Here is a 21,595-nt window from a genome sequence, read left to right on the forward strand (position 1 = left end):
GGAAACTTGAAAATTATGGAAGTTAAAAGACTTGTTAAAAACTACATTTACACATTTCAAGTTTAGTGGTCCCAAGTACACTTGTCGGATGTAAACATGCTTGCCAACACAAGGTAGATTTACCTACAGCATTCAATATTTTTCAGTAATACACCTTGCTTCTTCTTTTCTACTTGTTTTAAACCTATTTTTCTTGTTTATAACACGGAAGACAATAAATCTGAATGAATCAATATCAATTGCAACAAAACTGTACTTACCCAGCCTTTTGGAGATCTCAGAGTTGTGCATTTTTGGATTTTCCTGGGCGATCTTTCTCCTCTGAAGCCTCGACCACACCATAAATGCATTCATTGGTCTCTTTATGTGATCATCTTGCTTCTTAACCGACTGTGCCGTAGGGAGACCTTGGGGACTTCCAAAGCTGGCTCCTCCGAGAGAGGCCATCCTTGAAAGCCCCTCAGCAGCGCTGAAGCCCCCTTCACACATAGGCCCGACGGACCTGCAAAAAAACACCTATCAGAAAAATTTGTAGGCTTTTCTAATACATAATCATAAATGTTGTAGCTTTTCATCATTGAGAAATGATATTGAAATTGAGAAGAACGCATGAAAAATAAAACTATATTGCTGCTTTCATCAAACTAGAACAATTTAATTTCAAATTGAGTAGTTTTATGGACTCAACTCGTTGTCTGAGGATCATCAAAGCTACAGAGGCGTACAACTTTGCTTCCGCCCTTTTTTCCGAAATTCGAGGCTTTTTTGTAAGAAACTGGTTATACGTTTGTGATGCAAAGTATTGTTCATCGCTGGCCACTACTTTCTTCCATCTTTCGGGCAGCGTACGAATCCCGCGTTGAAAAAACAGGTCATCTTTGGAAGTGATCCACGAATTGATCCCATTTTTTACTTCGTCATAAGACCGGAACAGCTGGTCAGCTAGGCCGTGTGCCATCGATCGAAACAAGTGATAGTCCGAGGGAGAAACGTCTGGAGGATACGGCGGGTGGGGTAGGACTTCCCATTTCAACGTTTCCAAGTATGTCTTGATCACTTTCGTAACATGGGGTCAAGCATTGTCATGCTTTTAATGGTGGATTTATGCACCGTACCTAAAAACTAAGGACTAAGAACTATGAACTAAGAACTAATCAGTGGCGTTTATGCACCCTCTTGTTAGTTCTTAGTTAAGGCATGCGCACGTGCTCGAACTACTTTCTATTTGTTCTTTACTTTGATGTTTGACGTTGATATTTATTGTGAAAAAATTAAAATTTAATTTTTTCAAATACACCTAATACTTTTCATCGATAAACACGAATAAAGAACATAAAATGATAGAAACTGGTACTCGTTAATATTGAAATTCTATGCGGCGCACGTGCACTTCTATATTTTACCTGAGCCCTTAGTTCTTAGTTGACAGTTGGCCTGCTAGTGTTAGTTCTAAGGAAACGTGCATAAACGCCCTCATTTATTTGTTAGCGTTCAATTCTTAGGTTTAGTCTTAGTTCTTAGGACTGGTGCATAAATCCACTGTAATTCACTTTATCGTGTCTCGCGTGGAATTGCGGCCTTTTGTATTTCACTGCTCGGCTCAAACGCATTAATTGAGTTCGATAATGATCGCCTGTGATTATTTCAGTCGGTTTTAACAACTCCATATACACTACGCCGAGCTGACCCAACCAAAACTGATCTTGTCCTTGGAACCGTGAATATTCGGTTTGGCCGTCGACGTAGAAACATGGCCGGGATATCCCCAAGATTTTCTGCGCTTGGGATTATCGTAATGAACCCATTTTTCGTCTCCAGTCACAATGCGTTGCAGAAATCTCTTCCGTCTTTGCCTTGCAAGCAGCTGTTCACAAGCAAATAAACACCGTTCAACATCTCTCGGCTTCAACTCGTACGGAACCCAATTTCCTTGTTTCTGAATAATTCCCATGACTTTCAGGCGTTTTGAAATGACTTGTTGCGTCACTCTCAATGATCCTGCCAATTCTTGTTGCGTTTGAAAGGACTCTTGATTAAGTAATGCCTCCAATTCTGCACCTTCCAAAACCTTCTCTCTTCCACCGCCATGCTAGTCTTCGACGTCAAAATCACCGTTTTTGAAGCGTTGAAATCACTCTCGGCACGTTCTTTCACTAACAGCGGCCTCACCATAGGTATTCGAGAACATTCGATGGGCCTCAGCTGCAGATTTCTTCATATTAAAGCTGGAAATTCAAACCTTCCGCAAATGACGAGAATTTGGCTTGTAATCTGACATGTTTAATCGAGAATAACTTTATGATGCAGACATAAATCGACTAATATTTCTATGGCGGTATGTTTAGAAATACTGAAGCATATTGTATGACATCTACTATCTATTTATTTCTCTAATTCTGTGGTTATTCCGTTCATTCTTCCACATCTTGTAGAACAAAATCGTGCGAGAATATATCAGAAACGCACAGTTTTCATGGTTATATTTTATTATTCTATGTTGGCACTCCGAACTTTCCGCCACGGCTTTATCTGTCAATTCATCAATTTGCCTTAAAGAAATCAGTTCTGCCAACCAACATTTTTCAATGCAAAAAGCACTAAATTATATTTATGGAAATATTTCATTAATTTCAATGAAAATGCAATGAATTAGAGAAAATAATGTATAATACTCGTACAGAAGGCTCATTCTACCACTCGTTCATTCCAAAACTCGCCACTTCGTGGTTGGTTTTTGAATTTTGAACTCGTGGAAGAATATCAATGCCTTCTGCACTTGTATTATAAATAACTATTTCACTATCACTTCTCGCTATAGCCATCTATGACAAAACGGGGAAAGCAGAGTTGTACACCAAATAGAAGAATAGGTGCAGATTACTCATATTTGTGCTATTTTTTAGGTCGTTCTATCATTTCGTCAAATTTTGATCCAGGAATGTTTTCGATGATAAATTTATATTCAAATTGTTTCTGTCCGTTCATCTTTGACACTGACGACGCCAGCTCTCAAAAACAAGGGTGGCCAAGAGGGGGCTGTTTTTTTTTTGGGGGGCAAAGTAAAGAGAAATTATAGTTCTGCTAATCTTTTACCCTTAGTTTGTCCAAATTTAGGGGGGCTCGGTCCCCTCTGGCCCCCCTAGCGTCGCCACTGATCTTTGAACTGGATAATTTCCGAAACTTTACAATAATTAACCTTTGACACAAATAGGAAAAACTATTAGCCATAACTATTAGATAAATCTTATGTCGATTTTTTCAGGTTCACCCAGTTCATAGGAACTAGTAGCTTTATGCAAAACCAGGTGAATAACACCAACCAGCCGTCGGTTAGAAGCTTCAAGGTTATATTGAATTCCCCCCGGACGCGCTATCTCTATTAGTATTTTAAAATACGAGACACCCAATATATTAGCCATTTTATATCGTTCTTGTGTTACAGCACGCAGTATAAACGTCTTATATTTTACGGTACCGCAAATCAAGTTTTATGGTCATACGCTGCCAACGCCTGCGGAGTAATTATGTTTTCGGTATGGATATTCGGTCCAAGTGTTTCCGAGTTACAGATTTAACCTTAATTATTGAGAGGATGTGGTGTTTTCAGGAAACAATTAATAATTGGTACTGAGGCTGTTGAGGATTTAATGTTATAGAGCTTTGAGCTTGTCAATTCTTTATTTATTATTTCCACGTATAGGACTCCTTAAATATGGAATAACACTGTGAATTGTTCAAAAAGGTTGATTATTTCATTCAATCCGCAATTCAACTTATAATTCAAAACATATAAAATAATTAATTCAAAGTAACATCTGGTGTTTTACCATTACCTTAAGTTCTCAAATAACAGCTTAAAAATCATATTATTGTCATTCAATAACGAAAAAATTAAAAAGAAGCACTGACTTAGTCATGAGGTCAAGAGCTTTTGACCAGTGGTTTATTGATCTGGCTATTGGAGTCCACATAAATGCTGCATGTATTATAATAGTTATCCATTTTGTGGTTTCGAAAGTAACCGTGAATAAAACACATTTTCATTTAGAACATCGTTAAAATTTGTATTTCAATATACGTTTAGAACTTGCAATTATGTGTCTAATACAACATAATTGTGATCTCTGTGAGTTAATTTTCAATGACACACTGGCACATTTCAGCAATAACTTGACAGTTGTTGGATTTTAGATAGTCAATAGTCTGACTATTATAGGCAGAAACAGGGTCCTTCGCATAACCCAAAAAAAAACACAAGCGATAAATCACAAGATCTTGATGGCCAATTCACATCGACAAAACTATAAATTACGCGTCCTGGGATTTTTTCTTGCAATAAAACCAAAACAGGTCGTGTTGTGTCACTTGTTGCACCATCTTGATGGCACCACATCTCTTCCAATCACATATCATTAATTTTAGGCCAAAAAAATCAGTAATCATTTGGTTATAGTGGTGATAATCGACGGTTTGAATGACACCTTTATTTTCAAAGAAAGACCAATCACTCCACCAGACCAAATTATACGCCATACACTTTTTGGGGTTTCAATGGTATAGTATATCCAAAGTCACTTGGAGGAAAATGAATATTTCAATTATAAAAGGTTTGTCCAAGTTTCCAGAAATTCCTTTAGGCCCAGTGAATTTATTGCCTAACAATACTTTTAGATAAACCCTGGTATTTTGCAGATCGCGGTATTCACTTCAAAGGGACATCTATGGCAAAGAGTTTTTATGGAATAGTTCAAGTGACTTTGAATAAACTATATCTCAGTAGTGGCATGAGGGTTTTCACTGTCCCATATTACAACAATTTTGTATGCCATCCACAAGTTGTTCAAGCACCCAATGAGAATGTGTTCAATACATTCCATGGTTGGCTTTAGTTCTTGTGTCAACTGCAGGCGCGGATCCAGGGGGGGAAGTGGGGGAACGTTCCCAATGGCCCAGGCACCTCTTAAATTTTGCCGGCCCTCCTAGAATTTGACATACTAAGGCTCAAATAATTACAAGATCAGCAAAAATTTCACCTTCAATACATTTTGTGAAAACCCATATTAAAGAACGGCAAAAAAAATGACGTCCCAAAATGGCGGAAGTGTCTGGGGTCCACATTTTGAGTATCTAAAAGTTCCCCCCCCAAAAGTGGGTCCTGGATCCGTGCCTGGTCAACTGAATATTATAAGAATGAATAAGCAAATCCAAATGCAAATTAAGCCATAGAGTGCCGTAAGAGGGGCTCAAATTTTGTACGCACCAACGAATTGATAAATTTGGATCTTCTTCAACACTTTCTCTGACAGAAGCAATTTGTTCGGTCAAGAAAGGGAGGATTTCAATGAAGATAGGCCTTGAGACATCCATCAGGCAAATCCAGTCTCTTCGAATGTTTTCACTGTCTTACAATCAAATGGACGATTATGTCGACCATAATCTGCTCTTAATGTATCAAACTGCAGAATCATTATTTTTGTAGTAAGTTTCCACAATTTTCACACTTTCAGCATGGATAAAAAATCCATATTATTTAATGGCTAATCTTGAACTAAACATATGACGCTTCGGATGACAGTTCTGTTTGACATATATCATTAATACAAGGCTGTTAAATCCGGACCATGGCATGGATAACACAGTATGAAATGTTATTTTTTATGGTGTAATCTTGTCGGTTATTTGATCTGGTAGATGGGGAGTTCTGATTATATGATTTTCCTGAAATTCGACAAGAATATTCGAGTAATTACTTTACATATACAAACTAAATTGCAACCTACTTCGATCTGTTGTTATAGAGTATTTTTTGGATGTTTCTGCTTGATATTTTTATGGTTCATGTAATCAGAGAGAAAAATTGCAAAAGCTTGAAATTGTTATTATTCATCTAAACGCAAAATACCTGACATATTGATATGATTGGAGCTCACCGAAATATTATTTTTTTCAAATTCTGTTTGAAACTAACTGTTGTACTAAGCTCGAAATTGGTGTCATTATACCTACACTAAGCATATCAACACGAACAAAAAATTCATGAATTCCTAAAAACATGTTTTCAAGATTTTTACCCCTTTTGTTTCAGAACGCAGTATTTGCGGCTCATAATCTAATTTTTATTTGAAAATGTCCTAAAAATGTTCTTTTAGAATGTTATTCTAAACTATCAAGTACCTACTTTAGTTAAGTACATCGTTTAGAACAGATCCTGATTAAAATTCATTCTTGACACAGTAGATAAAATCCGTCCAAAAACATTGTCACAACGCCTTTTCATTCCTCAGATTTGTTTTGTAGTCGCATACAAGATTTAATATATATTTACTATTCCCGAACATGTTATTATTTCTTGCAAAAGAGTCTTAATTCGTTAAGTAGCTATTTACTTCTGAGAACTAACAAAAACGCAGTGGTAATAACGTGCCCATGACAATGTAACTGAATTTCGAATAATCCTCACCCAAAATACATCTTTTCTACTATTCTCTAACGGTTTATGACAATAGCGACAATTGCTGTTAAAGATTTAAAAGAATCGGTAGAAGGTATTTTTTCACAAAGGTCGTTAAGGCAGCTTAGTTAAATCTCTAACTTTATTGCTACTCGTCTTTTCTGGCACCTGTAAATCAATTCTAATTTGCAAAAAGATGTAAACTTCAGTTTTATAATTTCCATGATAAATAAGAAAATAGAAAAATTTATAAATAAGTGCACATATACAGAATGTTGGTACCTTCATTGACGCGATGCTCAATTGCGGTTGAGCGCTGAACATTTCGATTTTTTTCGGCAGTGCCAATAGGCTTCATAAGACCTATAATTATCTCAAATTGTTTGTAAATACACAGGGTGTGGCAAAAAAGTGTAAATGACCAAAAGTTTGTTCTTCTTATGAAACACCTTGTTTTTTATAGATTATTTTAGAATCCAAAGAATAAATGAACAAATGAATTCAATTTTGTTGTTATTTTCATATGCGTAGAACCGTTTTCGAGATATTTCGATTTTTCATAAATTGAAGGGTCTTTGGAAAAACCTAATAACTTCGAAATGAATGAATTTATTTGAATGAGATTTTGAAAGTGAAGCCTAGAAGAATAGGGATAAGTATACTGGCTTTTTGATCATAATTGAGAACTACAATGGATATTCATGGACTTCACGCCACTGTGGAAACGGAAACAAGAATTGGCCATTTGCAAACATTATTTCGGCCTCACCTGAATGAACGAGATTCTATGCTATTCTTTGATCTAAATAATTTGTGGTGAAGGGATTATCCCAAAATATTTTTTTCACAAGTGTTTGAATGAGAGTAGGCAGGGCCGGCGTGAGCCATTTTGGCGCCTGAAGCAAATAATTTTTTGCAGGAAAAGTATCAATAAACATCCCCCTCCCACAAAAAACATCACCTGCCACGATGAAAATTCGCCATTTTTTATTTCTCTAGCGTTTTCGCTAATCGTTTCTTTCTAAAGTCGTTTCCACTGGGTTTCTTTCTTTTTTCGGACATTTTCACCTATAATTAATTCATAATAATAATACTTCACGTGCATGTGTCTATTTACCTTATATTGTTACGCTGAACAATGCGTAAGTAATATATCTGATTTTCACATTCACAAATCGATGATCGATGAAAGATAACCTATCACACCACAAGATACAAAGGGCGGTAGGGCATGCAAAGCTTCGAAAACTAATTGGGATTAAAAGCATATGCTCCGCTGCAAACATTTGGCCTCTATCTGTAACTAGTTTCGAATGCAGAATCGTAGGAAATTTCCATATGTTGAATGTGTAAAAAACTTCCACGTAATTCGAAGTGTAGTTTTTCGTCTTTTTGAAATAAATTTCATCCCTTTTTCAATAAGGTAATAGGCAATGCTGCTCATATTGGTTGGGTTGCCAGGTGTTATTTATTGAACAGGCGGCTTAGTAAAGACTGTTTGGAAATTTTAATTGCAGGGAATGTTGATAAACGCAGCGAAACGGATCAACCTCATGTTGTTCTTAAGAATCAAGACTATATTTTTTCAGAAATATGAAAGGGCGACCACAATCTGAGCTGAATTGCCGCCCCTCGAAAAGAGACGCCTGAAACAGTCGCTTCACCGTTTCACTCCCAACGTCGGCCCTGACAGTAGGTACATTTATTGATTCAAAAATTAATCGATAATTGTAGGACGTCTAATATAATAAAAATAAATAAGAATTTTAAACTCTTATTGTAGATTATGATCAACAATTCAACAAAGTTGTTCGGAGATACGAAGAAGAATTATAAAATGAAATCAAGTATTAGATTTTTAAATTGAATGATATACATTTGCAAACCAAAAACTACTCATTCTGAGTGAAAAAAAAAAAGTTCATAGAAACCTATGATATGATTTTAACGTAGTGAAGTCTTAGGAGCACGTGGAGTAAATCGAGCTGCTCGGAGTGCTCCGTAATCGGAGCATCGTCCTGCTAACCATTTAACCCGGCCGTTATTCAATAAACAGAATCTCTACGTCAACAAGCATCGTTTAAATGGGCCTGAGAGGTCTTAATAAATCCACAGTGGGTGATTTCTCACTTCACCCCTAGGGTGCGCCACAAGTGTCCTGCAGGGGTTGTTTAACCTCCGGGTCCGACGCTCAGAGAGCAAAGGCGGTCAGCTTTGTAATTCCGAAACGATCTATGGGCTTTGGGAGGTCAATTAAGGTTAATTCCGGTCGGTACAAATGGATTGACTTCCGGACAACTGCTGGACTTTCGGTAGATTTATTGGAGAATATAGGAAATCTTTGAATTTTAAAGGCATATAGTTATATAGGTTATTATATCATTATAAAAATTTTAGTTTAATTTCATTTGTTTTTTTTTAATGGATGATGTTTATTCAACATTTTCACGTATACAGTTAAATTAGATATTTGAAACAAATTTAAATGTGGCGTGAGCTTAGCAGCACAAAATAAATAGAAGTGTAGAAGGTATTGATTGATATCTTTCCACGAATTCGGAATTCAAAAACGCACTACGAAATGGACAGTTTTCGAAAGAACGAGTGTTTGAACGAGCTCTGTTATATACAGGGTGAGTCTTTGACTTGTACATATATTTTAACCGAAGATTCCTGAGGTCAAAAGAAACACTTTTTTCCCTTATAGTTTTTTCCGATTCAGCCCGGTTACAAAGATACACGCTGTTGAAAATCGGTAAAAAAATGTGATTTTCGGCTATATCTCGTAAATGGTTTTATTGAAGGAAATGATTTTTGGAATATAGCTTTTCCTTGAATTGATACATCTTCTCCGAACACAAGATTCCTTACACATCTTTCAGTTTCTTCATTATGAACATTACATCACATAAAAATACCAGAAATTCGAAGAACCCAACTCTTAAAAGTGAAATGATCGTTCATTGAAGAATATTTGGCTAATTTGAAAAATAAAAGTATTCTTCATATTTTATCGTACAAAGCGTCGTTTTGGAGTAACTTGATCTTAAAGAAAAAATTATCTGTGAAATTCAAAAAATTGGGTACTTTGACTAAATGCAACTCTGTACTGTTGTGGAAAAAAACCACAGAAATGAATATCTACTATGATGTCATGTCTCAGATTCTAGAATTGAAGTACTAGCCAACAGTTTGAGAATGAAGTTATTTTAATAAGCTCACCTCAACTCTTCTATTTGATTACAAATTACTGAGCTGTGACACAGCTCTGATAATAAGAAGATACTTCATTAAAATCAACATTCTTTTTTGAAAAGTTCAGATTTCACATAAAGCCCATGTTTAAAAAAGTTTTCACGAAATAGTCCCATTATAATGACAACAATCAATATCCCACTAAAGACTGCTGCTATCGAACAATACTGTATTCTTCTTCTGGTCATTCAAACTCACATCGAAACATACCACTGAATACATACTAGAGAAATTTTCATGTGATTGAGAATAAATACTTTTATTCTTTTGCTATTCCATAAATTCATCCTAGAGCATATGATTGTTTTAATATGAAAGCAAATAGGTGAGTTGAAAGAAACAGGATATTCAATTGTGGATATTTATATTGAATATATCTCATTTATTTTCATCGGCGAAATCAAGATGAATCAAGTAGTAGAGTTGGCTATGATGTAGGTACATATTATAGAACAAATTTGATTACAAGTGGAGTCTAACATTTTCCATTGATTACAGAGCCATAAAACTTCATTTCCATATTTTCACACTGATGGCTTCAAAAATATTGATGCAGATCATAATTTTTATGAGATAGTTGGAACAAATCAAATGCTCCATTTCATAAAGGAATTACTTTCTATCAGAATGCACACTTATTTATTTTGTATCCACACAATTATTTTGGAAATTGTTTTAAAATTTTTTGAAAATATGTATGGAACTTCAATATTCTGTTGGGTTTCTTCAAATCTTCGATGATTTTCATCTTATGCAAATATAATATCAAATATCATATAACAATAACAGTGTAAACTGTAAATGAATATTATAGGTTAGGTTAGGTGTTTCAGTTTTCCGGTTACCAGAGGGGTGAATTAGCTCATTATGGAAATTTAAAATGGCTATATCTTTTCAACAGGGCCGAGTCGGAAAAAATAGTAAATGAAAAAAGTGTTTCTTTTGACCTCAAGAATCTTCGGTTAGTCAAAGACTCACCCTGTATATTATTTTCCCAAATTCATTGAATTTCAATTGAATTCAATGGAATATTTCCATATTTTATATATTCAGTATTTTTTGCTTTGAAAAATGTTGATTGGTAGAATTGTTTTCTGTATCACAAATTTGACAGATAATCGATAAATCTGTGTGAAACTGAGATATTCCCGCACGATTTTGTTCTACAAGGTACGGCAGGAATGGGCGGATTTGTCACAAAATTAGACTCTAGTTATTTACAATACAAGTTCGGAAGGCATTGATATGAGAACATCTGACGCGTTTTTGAAAGAAGCCACGACGAGGCGAGTTTTTGAATGAGCCTTCTGTACATTATTTTTTGGTTTTCTCAACTTTTTATGAAATTATTGGAATATTTGCATAAAAATCGTTCATTGATTTCTGCTTTGCAAAATGAGGGTTGGCAGAACAGTTTTCTGTATCGCAAATTTGACAGATAATAGAAAAAACTATAGCAGAAGAGTTCCGGGTACCAACATATAAAAATAAAATATAATCATGAAATCTGTGCGAATTTATGATAGACATTTTTTTGTTCTACAAGATGTGGCAGAATGAACGCATTAGACAAAGAATCAGAGAAAAGTAAATCGTAGCTCCTCAAAACATTTGAGCACCTACTCTAATTAGGTATTACGCAAAAACAGAGCCGAATCTAGGTACTTATGTGCCTGTGGCAATTTATTAGACAGCGCCCCCCATTTTCGAATATTTTTTTTCATTCCATATTATTTTCTTATAGTTATTTTTTGTTCATCATATATGTCATATATTTTTGTTTTGCTGATCTTGTGATTATTTTATGCTTAGTACACAAATTTTAGGGAAGGCTAGCAATATTTCGAATGTTTCCAGATTCCTCGGCTTCGCGATTATTTCGCCTGGTGCTGCAATATTTCTTTCTTTCGATATTTTTGGGCGCCCTTAGCAAATGCCACCTTTGCCACGCCCTAGATACGGCCCTGCGCAAAAAAATAAACTGCGTATAATATACACATACAAAATTCCTATAACTAATTCAATATTAAACAATGTTAAATGGATTACAAAAGTATACACAATGTGTTTTTTGATGTGAAGAAAATTTACAGAAAATATGTTTGAGATATTTCATTGAAATGAATTCCGTGAAATTGTTCCAAATTATGGGTAGGTATCTATAACTTACAAAATTTTGATTGAAATTATTAGATCTTTAATTTCTTTTCATATCATCGTATTTTTATTATTTGTCAATTTATTTATATTCATTTATTAAATATTTGTAGAATACATTTTAAATTTCACGTTTCATTTTAGAATAAATAGCTATGAAAAAATTCGAAAAACGCACTCACTTGGCGTAGGCAGCCCATGAACGCTCTTTTATTCATGCACCTTTTGTGCCCTTAGAAACCACAAAACTGTATATATGAGATGTGATTTACTCTATATCGGTTACCTACATTTTTTAATATTCCGCTGGAATTTTTTATGGTTATGAACTTTGTACACAGCTTGAAATTGTTATAGTATCTACATCTAATGCAAAATTTGATATAAGTATTTCTCATTAAATTGTTTTTTGTCGTTTTAGATTTTCTTCGTGAATGTTCTAAGGTTCCCATGAGGTCATTAACACAAAATTTTGTATTATGCTTGAAATAAAATTGTTATTCACAAATATAATCAGTTTTCTTTATCCGATATTTTGTTTAAAGTTTCTCTGGTTCGTGATCCGAAACTTTGAAAGTTTCTGGTACTCTCCTTTTTTAGAGTTATCGTGTTTACGTATACTGCCGACCGACCTTCTGGAGAGAGTTCAATTTGACCGCGGAATAGTAATCGGTGAGTCAAACCTTATCGTTTGAGACCATTCCCGTCTTAAAATACGAAAATTACAGAAATCGTGATGAAATTGTAGCTGATCCGGAAATGAACGCAAAAAAAAATAAAATGAAGGAAATCCGTCATTTCTCCACTACAAGGTATATGAAAAATTTTTTTTTATATTTATTGAAATTTATTGTGATTGAGTTTTTTTTTTAAGTGCTTGTCATAATCAACCTGAAGAAGGACCTGAAGACTTTTTTATCATACTTGTTATAGGATTGAATTCAAAATTGGTAATGTAATTAGGATTCGGTTCACTGAAATCCAAGAAGTAATACCTAATTCTCACTAGTTACTACATATTTGTTTTTTTAACTGCAAGACTATTTGAATACAATCCAATTATGATGCTTGAATTTCCACAGACTACACAGATGGAGACTTCTTCCACATAATATACCTACCAACATACCTACCAAATTTAAGAAGGCATAACGCCTAAATATCACGTTCAAAGTGGATTCTCAGAATTTCGGTGCCTCTGTAAAGTCCAAAAATTTGGGAAAAGATTTAGGTAACTAAAGGGACAACGCAAGAGGCAAGTCCCAAACATGTGAACAATTTGTGCATGGGAACCCGAAGGAATGAAATGTCTATTGAAAACATTTCAATCTCAATAAAACATTGCTTTTAGTTGGATCTATCATTTGCGGTATGTGCAAATTCATTTTTTTCGATCAAATACCTCAGAAAACATCTAAAAACAAGCATTTTGCGACTCCTGATTCACTGTGTTCAACATGAAATTTATTGATAAAAAAAATAAAACGAAGTAATTTCCACTATATTATTTAATTGTTAGCAACAATTGTTTCGCCACACTGTGGCTTCATCAGGCTACATTTCTGAACTGATCAGTTCCGAATCCATTAAATAAAAAAAAATTATTGATATCTATCAACATAGTCAAATCACAATTTCGATTTTTTGTACAGGTAGCAGTAACACTCAATATACCTAGTTGAATAGGTCTTCATTTAGTTCATCGAAGGGTCTATTGAATACCTCTTTATGGATGACTGTTATGTATATCTACGCAATTCACATAGACATATACCTACCTATGACGCTCGCTAAAATCACTTTACCTAGGTATCTAATTCTGTGTCAAAACCGTTCATTCTGTTATATCTTGTATAGAACAAAGTTGTGCGGGAATATCTCAGTTTTACACAGATCTAACGGTTATATTTCGTTATACCTAATAGGTATGTTGGTACTCGGAACTCTCCTGTCACGGATTTATCTATTATCTGTCAAATTTGTAATACAGAAATCAGTTCTACCAACAACCATTTTCCAATGCAAAAATCACTAAACAATATTTATGAAAAAATTAATTCCAATGAAAAGTTAGTTATTTATAGAAAATTATGTAGATATACTTAATGATTGCAGGGAGAATTCATTTTGATTTTGGTTCAATCAAATTCGTGCAAGAATATCAATGCCATCTGCACATATTAATTACATAAGAATAACTATTAACACATAGTAATTGGAAATACATTTAGAATAGGTGCAGAAAGCTTTATGATTGAATTACAATGATTGGACAAAACAGCGAGAGCTATGTTAGAAAAAGACGTTGGTTGTTTTGATGAGATTTCTGAGTTTTGGATCAGAAATTTGTCATCATACTTTGTTTTGGTACAAAAGTTATTCTATTCAAAAATTTGGTATTTGTCATCGAATTATGTTATAGTTTCAGTTCTCGGAATACATATTTCCATTGCAAAATTGAAGACAAATTCATTGTTTTATTCCGTACATTGTAAAAATCGCAAAAACACAAATTAACTGACAAAATGGCATCACTGTTACCGAACGGAATGACACATTAGACTCAAACTCCGGGTGAGTATATGGGTCATTTATGCCAACCTAGTGACAATAAAAGGTCCTACAATCTCTTCATGCGGGCTTTTCAATTGATTAAATCCTGGTACTTTTTAACTGTAGGTATGTATTATTTGCAGCACATACCCACTTTTAGAATGACACGGACAAATATTTTTTATTTCGTGGCTTGAAAATGAATTTAATTGTATATTACAGTATAATCAAATAGGTACCGGAATACCGGAAGTTCAGAGTGAAAGGTAAAGAATTGGATAATCATTTCTCAAAATTAAATGGCTAGGTTGCTGATCTATGGGTACTGAGTACCTACTGTCGAATAGGAATATTATATTCCACATTCATATTCAATAATCAAGGTCGTAGTTGTCATTGTTTATCCTGATAATTAAACACATCGTCCTACCTTATGAAATGGCCGTTAGAGGCCTGTCTCTGTAATTCTAGATCAATCTTGAGGCCGTCAATCAACACGTACTGTCCGAATAAAGTAACACGACGTCACAATTGTTTTTGCACAATTATAAAACAATCACAACAAACGTATACGTCTATAGCACGGTCGGCAACAGAACCCTTTGCATGGAGTCTCAACATCTTCAGGGACAGCTGGCCGCTGAGCATGCGTCAGAACAGCCAGCCTCTCGCGACCAATCAATAGGCGGGGCGGGGCCTAGTTTATTATCTAAACACGTCATGGTATGAAACAGAATGAGTCCCGCCTCTGGTTTGTTATGTTAATTTTTTGTCTCTCCTCGTATTGTACAGGTGTTTCAGAGTTATAGTTCCTACAATGTGGTACACGTTTTACTGACAAGGAGCGGTTTCAGGGAAGTTTTCCATCTTTTCTTGATGCTGTGAATGGGCTGCTGGGATAGGTGGGTATCTGTTTCAACACTGGGTACTTGATACCGGTCGAAGATCACTTCAGTATGAAGTCATTGTGGTGTTTTGATTATCTCGAGTGCTTTTTTGGGCCATGAGAATTGCTGATGGAAGTAGTTCCCCTTTATTCTTATTCTAGGACAATGCATACATGGAGTGACCGGTTGACTACCGAATAGAAAAGAAAGTTTCATAGGTATAGGTATTTCTAAAAGAAATAAAAAATCTTGTTTTTTCAATGTAGTCACTCCACTCGGGAACATAAGATTTTCATGAAAGGGTTTGGTAGTTACTTTTATTGTTGTATAATTATGAAAATAAGCAAAGCAAGTATATTAACATTGAAGGAATAGGATTGAAAAATAACATACCTAAATTGAAAGGAAATTGAATGTCTGCCCCCCTTCGAACATTTTACCACATTAGACGTTTACCAGTGGCGCATCCGAAGGTATGGACTGAGGGGTAGTAGTGAGGTTATATTTCAAGCGTGAAGAATATCTATAAAATAAAATTTGCTAACTGACTTGAACAAGCTTAACTTGGATTGATGCAGATGTTACATTTTAAAATCTACAAATATTTCATTCTTCTGGCATTAGTGGAAGCTATTGGGAAAAGTTTCTTAATTTTAAAATATGTGTTAAAAATAACGATTCATTTCAATTTTTTTTCTTTAACTTCTGTGTTGTGTGCGTAAATGAATAAGAATTTCCTGGAAAAAAAATAAAATGAAATGTCCATCACTGGATCATTTGTGAATGAGATCGAAAAAATCTAGGTGGCTGTCACGATTTTTTATTGATAGAACATGAACACTAAATGCTATTTCTTCTACTCTTCAATTTAAAAAAAAATATTGGAAGCTTGAAACTTTTCAAGAAAATAGGGTAAATGCACTGGTTAGCCGACCGGCACTGGTTCTCGACCATTCCGTGATTTGAGATGAAATAATAATAAAAATATATCATGTAGTGCAAAATATTTTCGCGGTACGTGTTCTCGACCATTCTACCTTTCCAAGATAGTTTGCATAGTAGTGGTATAGGTCAGAGTTTTCGCGCTAAAAATTAGTTTATAATCGTCTATCATAGAAAAGGGTTCTTTCTCGTCCTCTCTTAGAAAAGTGCTTTGTGATATATGACCAGAAAATAGTAATTATTTCTTATTTCAAATGAATTATGTGTGAATATTTTGTTCCATATCAACTATAAGATATATTTTCGAGTGTATTTCAATCAAAAAGCAAATAAATGTATATTTTTTTGTTTAATATTCGGCGGTCGCGAACTGGTATTGGAAAATTTGTATCTTTTATTTCTCGACCAAAGTGGTCGAGAACCAATATGTTACTTCAATAATTGTTCATTTCAACTGATATATTTCTGTTGGATCATTTTCGTTTTTTTTCGATACCTTGATTCATTCATATATCTACTTTGTGAATATTAGTTTGCGACCACCGAATTAACGTTGAAACACTTATTTCTACCCTTTATTTATTCGTGGTCGAGAACCAATTTGATTGTACTTAATTCTCGACCACTGGTGGTCGGTGTTTTATATTTTATTTACTCATTAGTTTCTAAATAGATATTAGGAGCAAAATAACCAAATAATGTTGTATGAGTTGTTATTTTGAAATATTTATAGAAAGTGGAAACTTTTGCAAAATAATTTTTTTTTACGTTCCGAGTGTTTCTCACTTGATTACCTCATCTGAAACCCATCTGAGTGATAGGTAGTGATGTCGATGGTACGGTACGTAAGTAAGAACTAATCACTCATCTCGCTCTAAAGTTTTTTATAAAATTTTTAAGTGGAGCGGCCACTATTCTTAGTGGTCGAAAACTAACACAAAAATGGTCGAGAATTCTGCGGCGTGGTCGAGAACCGAGGTTATTGAGATTTTCTATAAGTTTTCACATTTCAAAGGTTAAATGCGGAAAGAACGCTTAAAATTAGATGACAAATCATTTAAAACTCGCCAAAGAATCGATGAACACCAACACCATTAAAATTTGATAAGTTTATGTGTGAAAAAATCGTGCTCGAAATCGATGTTTCTGTTAACTGGTCGAGAACCAGTGCATCTACCCTACCTTTTTTCGGCAACCGTCCGGGAAGTGCTCACTTCCCGGACGCTTTTTCTCTGAGAAAGTACCATTTCCCGGTCTAGTCCGGAAAGTACGTACTTCCCGGACTAGTCCGGAAAAGAATCATAGAATCCATAGCAACCGAGATAACGGCTGACAGTTAATATGAAATTAGTTGTCAAAAATTTGCATGTTTTTTTATCGCAATCGCAATAAAATATGGAAAGCAGCAGCGATAGTGTTATTCTACACGGTTGCCGAAAAAATATTGTACGCAACACACCCGAAAATGGTTTTTTTGGACTCACAGACTTCCAGGACTCGCTTACGCTCGTTCTGGAATTTTGTTTATTCGTCCAAAAAAACCCTATTTTCCAGACTTGTTACGTAAATTACTATTGTTCACATGAAAAACTTTTCTCTTTGTTAAAATCCTGTATCGATAGGTATTCGTACCTAATTTATAGGGAAATGAATAAGTATTAGTGTAACTATTCCATGTGAAGAGGATTTTCAGTTCAAGTAGTTTGATTGTTAAAATTGGGTAGCCTTCTTGGGAAAATAATAATAGGAAATTTATTCCATTTTAGATAGTGTAAATGAGCAGATGAACAAGATGATAACAGCTTCAGAATTGGCTTCAGTAGTTTTGTCGACTCTCTACTGAAAAGATTTCCAACCATGAAACCCATAAAAAAAACAATCAAAAATCTGCACAATGAGCTCCTAACCTAATAAAGTATAGCCATCAGTCTTATGCAAATTGAAATTTTCCACATACCACTAAACTACAATATAAATAGCACAGTGAAAATTTGAATAATGGATCTACATTGATCATGACCCTTTAGAATTGAAAGCCCCACAAGGCTTAGACGCAGGGTGTATCAACATTAATATTACCATGAGAGTCACGAAAAGGGATTAAATAATTACCTCATATGGAATTCTTTATGGGAATAATATGATTATAATACGTTTTATCGCATGCATAGAGAACAATTTGGATTGGTGTGGCACACTTTCGTTGTGTTCTGTGTTTACCGTATGGATTTTCATTATGGAGGTAGGTAGGCTAGGAATGAAATAGGTATGGGCTTTATAGGTTTATGTTATCATTATATTGCATTATTTCGAGCAATGGGAAGTCATAACATGATAACTTTATAGCTTAACATCAGTGGGGGTTTACTGAAATTAATTGTAATTCGGTATTAATAGGTAGATAGTGTTAATTGAGGAAGGAATTGATAATTATTCAAGTGATTCAAGTACCTAGACAGCTAATAAAGGTGAATATACATCATCATAATGTGGGTACTTTTGTAGTTGTGAACAAACAGACATTAATTAACGTTTTCTTAATTGAACAGCACTTTACCATTTCATTTTTTATTTCGAGATTTCTCTTCAATTTTCAGAAAAAAAAACATACCTGTTCCTAATATACAGGGGTTTTCCTAATTGTGGGGCAAAACTTCAGTAGGTGATAGTATTCATCAAATTAAAAAAAAATTACCATCATTTGTAAAAAAATGCTTCCTCTTTGAATTACAGCCATCTGAAGACTTCATTTTAATCATAGGTGCATTTTCTGCGATAAGCTTTAAAGGTTTCGATTGATTTTGATGAAAATTTAGTGGTAGGCGCAACTTTTCACGGCCAAATTGATGCTAATTATTTTTTTTTTCACAAAAAAAATTTAGGGCGGGTTTTCTGCCAAAAATATTAAGGGGTATATATCCGATGAATTTCAAGTAAAAAATTATCTTGTAATTTTTTGATAGGATGAGCAGTTCCTGCGATATACCTAGGTTATAGGAATTTACGTTAATTAACATATCAATTTCAAGCATGAAATTAACGCAGAAAAGGAAAAAATTATACTGAATATTTATAATTTGAGATTTGAAATCGAGAATTAGAAATACAACATCAACGTATCATACAGAAAAAATCAATAGTATCGATCAGAGACAACAATATGGTTTACGTTCATTCTATCCATTATTTTTTTACATATCGTACTTACAGAAAGGTATCATTCGTGACCGTGATTTCCTTTCAACTACTTTAGATTTTGAGATAAGATTTCATTGCTAGAAAAGCATACCTACAAGTACAGTTTACGATCCTTCCTAAATCCTTGACTTTTTCTCCTCAATGTCCTAATCCTAAAGGTTCCAAAATATGACATTCTGACTAAAAGTTAATTTGTTTTTAAATATAGGTAAAACCCAATTGGAATGATTTATACAGGGTGCCTATTAGACCTTTCTAGAGGACTTCTTCTTCAAGAGCATCAGAGGTTTGCTATCATCACCAGCATCCAGACTCTTTTGACTGCAGCTCTAGAGAACTAGGTCTGTTTGAAATCTGAAAATTGAGATTTTTATATTCTTCGGTATTTTCTACTAAGCTGAAATATTTTTGTCACCAAGGTAGGAACCTACTTTCAGTTATAAAGCGAATTGAAATAATATTTTTTTTTCTCTGATATGATTATTTATTCCATCCTGAACGATTTACCTATGTAGTTTATCAACTGTTGAATTATTCCGAAGAGTTTTCAAAATATAGGTAAATTAAAAAAATTTGAAGGAATAGAAATTTGAAATATACAAATGTATAACCAAATTGCACCATGATAATTAATATGACGTTCTATCAACATTTGTCATTTATATCACTGTTATTGCAAATAATCGGCAAAAATTCAGAAATAATTTGTGATTAGGTTTTGACAACAGCTGACAGTCAAGATACAACCTGAATTTAACGTAGACTAGATGAATTTGGAAATCTTGGGCCTTGGCCTCCTTTAAAAACCCTGGATCCCTATTCTTGAAAGCTGGCGTCGCCAGAAACGTTGAATTTAAAGAATCATGATTATTGCTTTCTATTCCATCCAGAGGAACCATGGCAACGTTCAATGGACGAATAAAAATACAGATTATTCAGATAAGAGTTATTTGTTTTACTAGGCAGCAAAGTAGTTGGTTTACTGCAGCGGCAGAGAATTCAGCCCAGGCAGTCAATCTACTTTGCTGCCGAGTTAATCATATAATTTCTTCGATTGTTTATATTGATACATGTAGGATATTATCTATATTTGAAAATTATTGCAATTATTGGAATCCTTCTATTTTTCATGTAGTATATATATATATATATATGTAGTGATAAATTAAAATGAAATTTGATAGAAATCGCTATTGTTGGAATGGTTGGTTGAAATGGAAAAGTATATATATCCATGATAATAACAGTTTGACAACTTATGAAATATCTAATAGTTTTTGGAAAAAATATCGGATATATTATATATTCATGTTATGGACAGTGATAACGACTTGAAAGTACTTCCTCTTCAGAAATAAGGAAGGTGGCAAAAAATCTTGATTGTCAGAACATGTCGAATGTTTTATTCGCATTAAGAATAGGGATTCATCAAGCCAAGTAGCATGACATTTTAACCAACTACTTGAGTGAAAATCGAGCTCATGAAAAATTACATAGTTGCGCTTGACATTAGATATTTATTGCTTGACTTGATATGAAGCTACTTGATATTACTGAGCTTGAAATGCACGCGTCGCACGGCATATATTTCTGAAATCTCGTGCGCGCTTAAACTAAATCAGGGGAATCCCCTTATTTAGTTTGAGCGCCGATAGATTGAAGCATTCCCCAGTGTGACTTTATTAGTAGTTTTTTTTCACATTTCCAGGAAATATATTAGTATTGGTAGTTTCAGAAATATCTTTCCAAACTTGGCCAAAATGACCAAGGACTTTTTATCAACGACAGCATTTTCAGCTCCTGTTGAAAAACAATTTTCCAGAGCTGCTCTTACAGTTACAAAAACCCGCAATAGGTAAGGCTACCAATCTATAAGATGCCTCATGTATCTCAGATCCTGAAGGTTTCTCAATATTAAGAAAGTTCATTTTTAATTATTTTTTATTTTTCGATTTATAATGATTTAATTTTTGTTACAATAATACAATAACAAATAAAATTTTCTTCTCATTTCATCATTTTTTCATTGATGTGACACTACACAATTAAACTGCTAAAAATAAAGCTAAATAAGTCTTGACATGATTCAAGTACTTGATAAATAAATAATTGACTTGAAATTGAAAAACTATACTACTTGAGCTTGAATTGA

General features: G+C 34.2%; 1 protein-coding gene across 1 annotated transcript in view; it reads right to left on the reverse strand.

Annotated features, from left to right (window-relative positions):
• The window catches only part of LOC123678257 (transcription factor Sox-2-like), an 86,107-nt gene extending 71,103 nt beyond the window's left edge, over positions 1-15,004 (reverse strand). Inside the window, exons 1-2 of the mRNA XM_045615168.1 lie at positions 14,847-15,004; positions 261-502 (exon numbers count right to left, since the gene is read on the reverse strand). Coding sequence (XP_045471124.1) covers positions 261-489 — 229 coding nt within the window. The 5' untranslated portion in view covers positions 490-502; positions 14,847-15,004. The remainder of the gene's footprint in view (positions 1-260; positions 503-14,846) is intronic.
• Between the last annotated feature and the right edge of the window lie 6,591 nt (positions 15,005-21,595).

This window comes from Harmonia axyridis, chromosome 4 (genome assembly GCF_914767665.1).
Source record: "Harmonia axyridis chromosome 4, icHarAxyr1.1, whole genome shotgun sequence".
Taxonomy (NCBI): Eukaryota; Metazoa; Arthropoda; class Insecta; order Coleoptera; family Coccinellidae; genus Harmonia; species Harmonia axyridis.